Source organism: Parus major, chromosome 11 (assembly GCF_001522545.3).
Source record: "Parus major isolate Abel chromosome 11, Parus_major1.1, whole genome shotgun sequence".
NCBI lineage: Eukaryota > Metazoa > Chordata > Aves > Passeriformes > Paridae > Parus > Parus major.
In genome coordinates, this window is record NC_031780.1 from 7,029,592 (window position 1) to 7,038,840 (window position 9,249).

Consider the following 9,249-nt stretch of genomic DNA (forward strand, 5'->3'; position numbering starts at 1 on the left):
GCGGGATGGGGTGGGATGGGATGGGGTGGGATCCCGCTGCCACTCACAGCCTGTGCCCGCCTCCTTCCCGGGCCCGCCCCATCTCCGCCCGCTCGCCGTGTCCCGCCGGCCATGCCGCTGGATCACCGCCGCCTGCGCGGCCCGGAGGAGTCGCAGCCGCCGGCGCTGTGGGCAGCGACCGCGGCCGAGGATGAGGAGGACGAGGAGGGCGCGGGGGCGGCGCCGCGGGACCCCTGTGCCCTGCGGCCGCTGTTCGCGAGGGCCGGGCTGCTGAGCCAGGCGCAGGGCTCGGCCTACGTGGAGCTGGGCAGCGGCACCAAGGTGCTCTGCGCCGCCTGGGGCCCGCGGGAGGCGGCCGAGCCCGGCCCGGGCCGGCTGCTCTGCGAGTTCCGCCGGGCGCCCTTCGCGGGGCGTGGGGCGCGGGGCCGGCCGGGCGCGGCGGCGGAGCGGGAGGCGGCGGCGGCGCTGCGGGAGGCGCTGGAGCCGGCGGTGCGGCTGGGCCGCTACCCGCGGGCCCGCCTGGCCGTCAGCGCGCTGCTGCTGCAGGACGGGGGCTCGGCGCTGGCCGCCGCCGTCAGCGCCGCCGCCCTGGCTCTGGCGGACGCGGGTGTGGAGATGTACGACCTGGCCGTGGGCTGCGCGCTGTGCCGGCCGGCCGCGCCCGCCGCCTCATGGATGCTGCAGCCCGCCGAGCCCGAGGAGCGCCGCGCCGCCGCCCGCCTCACGCTGGCCCTGCTGCCCGCCCTCAACCAGGTGTCGGCCGTGCTGGGCGGCGGCCGGGGCGGCCCGCCCGAGGACTGGGCGCAAGCCTTGCGGCTCGGTCTCGATGGCTGCCACCGGCAGTACCCGGTGCTGCGGCAGAGCCTGCTGCGGGCCGCCCAGCGCCGCGATGCCGCCGCCGCTGCCACCGCCACTGCCGCCGCCGCCACCAGTGCCTGAGTGCCCGTGAGACCTGGAGTCTGGGGATGGGACATCTCCCAGAGCCCGCACAAGCTGCTTTCAATGCTGCCGGAGACCCCTGGAGCCTGCCTGATCCACTCATCACTGCTGGGGATTAAAATATGTTTATTTTAGAATCTTAGAAGCTTATTAAGTTGAAGCTTAAGTTTAATTGTAACTGCTGGTGAATGCCCAGACCTAGCCTGATCAATGCCTCATGCTGGGGACTGCATGAGCCTACCTTTGCACTGCTGGAGACCCCCTCGTGCTGCCCACGTAGCTGGAGGCCCAAGAACTGTGCTCAAGGACACAGGAATCTGCACCCCCCGCACTGCCCAAGCACCCCAGAGTGCACCTAAGGAGCCGTCGTGTCACAGGAGGCCATTCTCGACTGGCACCACGGGACCCAAACAGCCTTGCACGCTGCTGAAGCCCCCAAAGAGCAACCTCCATACTGCCTCAGCAGCCAGAGCCTGCCCAACACCTCCCTCCATGCAATTGCTGGCACTCCAGGACCCCACATCTCACCCTGGGGTGGTCACAGCACCAGGCTGAAACCCTTGCTCCAAGCTCCCCACCATATCCATCTGTGCAGGCAGCATCTAGGCAGAACCAGGCAAGAACCGCATCATGGCATGGACTAGCATCCATTGGACTTCTTGCCCAGGCAGTGCTTCAGGGTGGCAGAGTTGTGTTTTGTTAGGTTTTTTTGTAATAATAAATAATATTTTTTCTGGTGAGTCTTCTGCTTGCATGGCCCTCCTGGGGCCTCTGCCAGCCATGGGCAGAGGTGGAAGGATGTGCTTCTACAATTGGAGTGACCCTCTCTGCTCCCACTGTCCTTGAGGAGTTCAGGGGGAGCTGGGTGCTTCCTTGGAATCTGGTTATTCCTGGGGATGGAGTGCAGCAGGTGGTCTTGTCTGCCAAGTTGCACCATGGTGGGCTGGTAGGGAAGTTGGGGTATTTTCCATTGGGATACAGAGCAGAGCTGCACTCATGCCTGTGGGTTGAGCTGTAGGAAAGGCAGCATCCAAGAAAGCCCTCAGAGCTGAGGGCTGTGTCTGGCAGTGCATAAAATGGGGTACAAAACTGTTCACTTCAGGTGGTTAAAAACTGCATTGGAGTTGAATAACCAGAGAAAAGAAATATAAATTATTTTTCTTTCCAAGACAATACACTCTTTTACCAGAGCAAATTAGAAATACAGAACAAGTTCCTATCGGTGAGAGAGGGACAACAGAAATGAGGGACATGTAACTGAAATGTGACACTGGGGAGCACAAGGGGGACCAGGACTTTTCGGGTGCCTCGTAAAGCTCTTACTAGAGTCCTGCTGGGTGCAGATGCAATGCCTGGCTGAGAATGGCCTGTGGAAAATCAGTAAGGAAAACACATTTGGGAGCTGGAGCAAATGGGAATGATTGGGTTGGCATTGCCCCACTGCTGGTCCTGCAGATCACATCAGAGCTAGGCTTGGCACCATCCTAAAATCCCACAAAAGCCTCCTAAAGCTGGCTTAGCATGGTTCCTTCTTCCTATGGTGGGATGCTGAGCAGCTCTGAAAGCCATCCTGGGCTGTACCTGTGCCTGCTGCACCAGTTCCCAGGGTCTGAAGGTTGGGATGCCACTTGTGCCATAGGGGTGGGAGCACTGGGCTACATTCTCTCTCCACAGCATCCTGTGGGTGAGGTGATGCTGGCAGCAGGCCAGCTGGGATTTGAGATGCTACTTTGGGATATGGTCCTTTCTATTTTTTACTCCCTTCCCTCCCCAGGCCACCTCTGCTTATCCATTGGTCTGAAAACAGAAGGAAAAAGAAAACAAGTGCACTGGAACACAAAAACTCTTGCCAGAGCTGGCAGGCAACTTCCAGGATAGGACGTGAGGCTGCCAGCGGCAGGGGATGGCCATGCCGAGTGCAGGCACCTTGTGTCGTGTGTGGCACTACCTGGAAGCCTCAAAAGAAATAAAGAACACAAGCTGGGAAGGGCTGGCCTCACAGGAAGGCCACAACATCCCAGTCTGGCTACTGGCTCCCCTTGGGGTCCAAAATGTGGGTTTTCACCTGTGAGGAGAAACACAGCATGGCTGTCCTGTGATGCACTCCAGCAGTAGGATCAAACTCAGCACCCTGCCCAGTACCTGGGATCCCACACCCACCTGGGGAGTGCAGTGTGGGAGCAGCACCTTTGATAAAATGTGTTTCTGCTCCAAGGGTGTTTTTGTAGCCCTGGTGCTGGAGTGATGCACACCCAGGGGGTTGCTGCGGGGTACTTGTGAATGTTCTGGCTGTGCCAAAGGTTTTAGCCCTGGCAGAAGTCTGGAATGGCTTGGGGAACCCCAATGGAGCATTTCATCTACTCCAGGCATCCCTCAGCAGCAAGCAAGGGTGGATTTTAGAGAAATAGTCTGGCAGAGAATCTGGCCCACCTCTTACCGTCTCCTCTGTGTCTGTGCTCTCCTCTGCACTGTCAATGTTGCACAGGTCTCTGTCCCCATCAGCCCTCGTCCCCTCCTTTCCCCGTGACTCCTGTGACCCCTCTCCAGCTGGGGATGATGACTCTGTCCCCGGCTCTGCCCTCTTCTTCTCCCTTTCCTTGGACCCTGAAAAGGCAGAGACAGAAGAAATTTGGGGTACCTGTGCAAATACCAGTTCTGTCCTCACCTGTTTCCCTTGTACCAAAAGGTTGGGCTCTTCCATGCCAGCCCAGAGAAGGGAAAGGATGTGGGGAATCTTCCCAGCTAACTCTGGATGTCCTGGGCACACAGGGAGGTTCCCCTTAAACCCAGATCAGGGCTCAGGCTGTGTGCCCATGAGCTGCCTGGCACAGACACACAAATGTTGGAGGGTCAGTGGCTGGTCCCCTCACCTGTGAGACGCTCTCTCCGCTGGTCCATGCGGTCCAGGCTCTCCAGCAGACTGTCCACCTGTGCCTTGATCTGGCTCAGCTCCCCCTTGATGGAGTGCAGCTCTTCAGCTTGCACTGTTGGAAGAGGAACCATGAAGATCCACCCAAAGCCAGGAAGACATGCCATCCTGGGCAGCCATCTCTGGAGCATCCCCCTCTCGGGAGCATTCCCCTTCTCTGGAGCATTTTCCTCCACAAAACATTCTCTTCTATGAAACATCCTCCCTTCTGGGCATCCTTGGGGAACAGGAATGGATCCAGGGAGCAGCCAGCACACCAGTGCAGCCCAGGCTGTGTCTGCTGGAGCTGGGGACTCAGCATTAAGTCAGGGTCAGCATCAAGTGGGGCCTCTGGGCTGCAGCGCTGCTCTAATGTACCGAGACACAAAACCTCTGCTTCTCTTCCTCCCAGCCCTGTTGCACTTACACTTTGTCCGTCCTGTGGATGAGCTAGTGCTGCTCCTTGTCCCAGGCTGGGGACTCAGGCTGCTCTTGCTTCCTGCTCTCGAGTGAGTCCGCCTGGTCTTGACTGGGATGCAGTTAATGAGTGGGGGGATCTTCTGGTACTCGTATACCCTGCAAGGGCACAAGAGCACGGGGTGTGAGCACAACCTCAGAGGTGCAGCAGCAGTCCTTGCCAGCCAAGAGAGCATGTCCTGGGGTCCCTGTGCAGTGAAGGACTCCCAGGTTGGGCACTGCCCTGCCCACATGCTGTCCCTGCCCCAGGTACCCCATCCCAAGGCCCCCAGCCTGGGGAAGGTGCAGCTCCCTCAAGGGGGGAAACACGACCAAGCCTTTGTCAAAGGCAAGGGGACGGATGCCCAGGGACACCCCATTTTTCCATGATCAGAGACAGTCACAGATCAAACCCAGCCATGCTCAGCTCATCATGCTCCTGGAATGCTGTGCTCACCGGTATGGGAAGTCATCCCTGTAGAGATCATAGTCCAGGTCACAGTTACTGCTGCAGGAGGGGGAGAGAGCAAACAATGTCACCCACAGATACCGTGGAGCAGTCACTGCTGGGCACAAACCCACCCAGCCTTCATCCCTAGGGAGCAGGAGGCATCCCAGAGCATCCCACACAAGCTGTAGCATGATCCAGGAGGTGACTCTGCCCCTGGAAGTGATCATCCTCATAGACAAACAAGGGTGTTAAGGAGGATGGTAAGAAGTCCCTGGGGCAGCATCAGCAAGGTCTGCCCTCAGGAACCTGCATTTAGAGTGCCCTGATGTTAAATTTCGTGGTCATGGCTCCACATACATGCTGCTGGCTCGCTTGGCTCCAAATTAAGAAGAGATCTGTCAACAGATCCACTGTGAGCAGCCACATTCCAGTAATAAACCATGCACTCTGGACCAGGAGCAGGGAATGGGGAAAGGAGAAGGAAGGAGGAGGAAGCAGAAGGATGCTGAAGCTTATTTTGCTGCTTCAGCTCCTGCAGAGTCAGGGAGTGTAGGATTAAGCCTAACCTGAGGGGAGACAAAGCCTTGATCTGAGAATCACTTGGAGCAGGGAGCCTTCATGCTGCCAGGAATGGGGGAACCAGGACAAGGTCCCCCAGTGCTCCAGATCTGGCTGCAGATGAACTTGTGACCACTGGATCAATGCAAGAACTCAGGGAGAGCTGGAGGTTTGCTGGGGGGCCCTCAGGCAAGCTGGGCTGCCCTGCCTGGGGCACCAAGCCTAGGCCAGGCTTGCCCAGCCCAGAGGGCAGCTTGGAGCCCATGCCAAAAGGGATGGGGATGCCACAGGCCACCCTGTGCTGTGAGAGAACTGGTGGCACTGCAGCACAGCTAGTCTTGGGGTCTAGCACTCAACTGGGGACACAGCAAGGGGTTTTCAGGCTCAGATCTTTGCTCAGAGCATCTCCTGGGAACAGCAAAAGCAGTAGCTGCCATGCTCCACTGCCCAAGGGGGCTGGCAGTCCCAGCCCTCCAGTGCTGCATCCCTTCAGCTCCATGGCAACAGGCAGAGCAATTAGTTCAGTCAGGGCGTTCACAAAAAAGCTCTAACAAGACAGGAGACCAATCCTCTTCTCAACACATACCCACTGAGATGTGGAGCCAAAAGTGCACAGGGATGGGGACAGGCTCTTCATCTACCACTTGTGCCATCATCATCATCACCCACTGCCCTCCTCAGAGATATGACCACCCCTATGTGCCTCTGCAGAGTTTGAGGAACGGCATTTAAAGGCCACAATTGTAACTGACATTGACACAGAATCACAGAATTCTGGAATGGTTTCAGCTAGAAGAGTTCTTGAAGCTCATCTCATTTCAACCCCCCTGCCATTGGCAACACCACCTTCCATTAGACCAGGTTGTTCCAAGCTCCATCCAACCTGATCCTGAACACCTCCTGGGATGGGACATCCACAGCTTCTCTAGGCAACCTGTATCAGTGCCTCACCACCCTCACAGGGAAGAACTTATTCCTTATGTCCAACCTAAACTTATCCCCTGACAGTGTGAAGCCATTACTGGGGGGCAACACCTGTAGCAGGTGTGGAGATCACAGGGATCTGCTTGTTCTCCCACTGCCTTCAGATGGGGAAGGGGAATCCTCACACACCAGGAGGAGCCTGGTGAGGACTCCAAATGCACCTGTGCCATCAGGTGATGCTCCAAGAGCCCCGTTGGATTGAGGCAGGGATGTCCCTACCCTATGCCTCCCAGCTGGAATAGGCAGAGGTGAGGGACAGAGAGCAGGGGAGGAGGAGGAGCCAGGTGTGGGACAGTCCCCAGCCCCCAGTGCACCCCTGCCCCGCACAGGCACTCACTGGTACAGGCTGCTGCTGTGCTGACGCTTCTGGCCCAGCCTGGCCCGGCTCAGCTTGGACTCCCTGGACATATCCAAATCTGAGGGGAGAGGAGAGGAATGAACAGTGGAAAGAAAAGGGGATGCCAATATCCTACCCCACACAGACACATCTCTGGAACCAGCTTCCCAGCCACACTTCTCTCCTGGGTGGAGATGTCCCACTGCAGAGCATCCACAGGACGAGAAGGGGGCTGGCAGATCTCTCTAGATTTAAGTCTTTGGGAAGGATGTGAGCAGCAGAGAGTAGTTCCAGAAATGTAACAGCTCCAGCTATCCCTTCTGATGGGTGCCCCATCTCAAGGACCCAAAGCTAGGCAGGCTCCAATTAGGATGGCAGAAAGCACTTCTGATGCATAATTAACCTGCAGAGACATTTCCCATCACTGTGGTGAATCCACCTTTGGTAATTGGATTATTTTTCAGGGATATCCAGGCCAGCAGGATGCCTGTGAGTGCAGCTGGGTTCCAGGGATGGGAAAAACCCTGTGTCCAGCTGCTTCATCCTCCCAAAGGCTGCTGAGACACAGGGTGTGATGATATGTGGGGTGGAAATGCCTCTGGATGCACAGCTCAGCAATGCCACATCACACCTCCCCAGCGATGCTCTTCAACCCTCCTTTAGGATTTCACAACCAACATCCATATAAAAGACAGCTTGAATCTATTTTCTGCATATACATTTGAGAGGCACTGATGGTGTGGTTTGTGAATATCTCCATGTATTTAATTTTGGGACACTCCTTAACCTCTGTGGCCACTGGGGTGAGGAAACAGTTGAGGGCTCCTTCTCGCACACTCAGTCTTGGCCACAGTAGGTGTGACCAGCTGTTCCCAGTGTCTGGGCTCTCTCCCCAGTAACAGAAGGGTAGTGGTAGAATATTCCTGTCCTGATGGAGTAATGGCATGGGGGAATAATGCAAGGAGGGACATCCCAGTACTTGGAGGATATTCCTGTCCTGGGAGGGTATTAGCAAAGGGGCATCCCATTATTGAGAGTACATGCCTGACCTGGCATTAATGGCTTGGGAACATCCCAGAACTAGAAGAAATCCCTGTTCTAGGAGAGAATGGCATGGGGCATTCCCGTACTGAGAGGATATTCCAGTCCTGGGGCTAATGGTGTGGAGGGGTAACGGCATGGGGACAACCCTGTAGTGGGAGGACATCCTTGTCCCACGGGTGATGGCATAGGAAGGACCCGGCATCCCGAGTATTGGAAAGCCATCCAGCCCCGGGGAGGGACTGGTACGGCTGTGGTGGGCACTCCGGAGGGTGCCGTGCCCGGGGTGGGGAGCCTTAGAGGCACTGGAAGGCTGCAGGGGAACACCCCCGCCTCGCTCAGAGCTGCCGGTGCCGCTCGAGCATCCCAGTGCCGGAGCATCTCCCGGGGAAGGGGTGTGAGAGGAGAGCCGATCCCGCGGGGCAAGGGGCACTCGGGGGGGGTGGAGGGCCGGATGCGGTCGGTACTCACATCTCCAGCCCGGGTCCCCGCTGCCGAAGAGCGTCATGGCCCCGCTCCGGCCCCGCTCCGGCCCCGCTCCGGCCCCGCGCCCGACCGAGCGCGCTGCCACCGGTCGCTACCACCGCCGACCGGGGGGACCGCGGGCCGCACCACTGCCGGCACCGCGGGGACCGGGATCACCCTCCCCCGGGGATGACCAGCCTCACCCTCATCTTCCCCGGGCTCCCTCCAGCTCCATCCTCCCGCCCCTTCCCACCTGCCGCACCCCGCCCTCGAGATCTCCACCCTCATCCTCATCCTTCCAGCTTCATTCTCCCGCCCCACCTGCCGGACTCTTCTCTCGGTATCTCCATCCTCACCCTCATCCTCATCCTCATCCTTCCAGCTTCATTCTCCTGCCCCACCTGCTGGACCCTCCTCTCGGGATCTCCATCCTCAGCCTTATGTTCCGCGGGCTCCTTCCAGCTCCATCCTCCTGCCTCACTTGCTGGATTCTGCGCTGGGGATCTCCAGCCTCACCCTCATCCTCTCTGGGCTCCTTTCCACCTCCATCCTCCCACCACCTCCCAGCTGCTGGACCTTACCCTCCTGGCTGCCAGCTCATTTCACCCTGGGTTTGCCCAGCTTGCCCGGGGCCCCAAGCCCAGCCCAGTGATGTGGATGGTGCCTTCCCTTGGCTGAGACAGTGCACAGCCAACAGGCTACAAAACACCCTGGCTGAAGACATTTCCATTCCCACACCCCACACCAGCACTGGAGTGGGCTTTTATGAAAGGAGGAGGGCAGTGGCACATCACCTCTAGAAGCACCCACTGACACCCACCACTGCTGGGGGCACGGGCTTGCACCCAGAACATGGGGTGCTGTGATTTGAGGCCATGCTGAGGCAGGAAGAAGCAGCTCTTGGCTAACACCATCCCTCCAGGACAACCCCATGTACTGAAGAGTTCAGCCAAGGATGGCCTTGGCTCCTGCAACCCCAGAACCCACCCAAGAGATGAAACTGGAGGTTGCACCCAGTGCAGGCAGGATGTGGGCTGTGGCTAGGGAGTCTGGTGGGCTTAGAGGAGGAAAAAGAGACAAACTGCTCTTCCCAAGGGAGAGAGGGTCTTT

The 9,249-nt window shown here is 58.2% G+C and overlaps 2 protein-coding genes across 3 annotated transcripts; one reads left to right on the top strand and one right to left on the bottom strand.

Moving 5' to 3' along the window:
* The first annotated feature begins 10 nt into the window (after positions 1–10).
* EXOSC6 (exosome component 6) lies at positions 11–1,679 on the top strand. Its single transcript, XM_015640209.1, has one exon. The coding sequence runs from the start codon at positions 16–18 to the stop codon at positions 937–939; it is 924 nt and encodes a 307-aa protein (XP_015495695.1). The 5' UTR covers positions 11–15; the 3' UTR covers positions 940–1,679.
* Positions 1,680–1,717: 38 nt separating this feature from the next.
* LOC107209971 (RNA-binding Raly-like protein) lies at positions 1,718–8,228 on the bottom strand. 2 transcript variants are annotated; one of them, XM_015640211.2, is made up of 7 exons: positions 8,146–8,228; positions 6,634–6,712; positions 4,761–4,811; positions 4,275–4,423; positions 3,810–3,923; positions 3,377–3,543; positions 1,718–3,004 (listed from the first exon to the last, which is right to left on the bottom strand). In XM_015640211.2, exons 1-7 carry the CDS (start codon positions 8,180–8,182, stop codon positions 2,966–2,968), a joined length of 636 nt encoding a protein of 211 aa, XP_015495697.1. In that variant the 5' UTR covers positions 8,183–8,228; the 3' UTR covers positions 1,718–2,965. The 2 variants fall into 2 exon arrangements, with proteins under 2 accessions (XP_015495697.1, XP_033373064.1); XM_033517173.1 differs by having other exon boundaries at positions 1,718–3,543.
* Between the last annotated feature and the right edge of the window lie 1,021 nt (positions 8,229–9,249).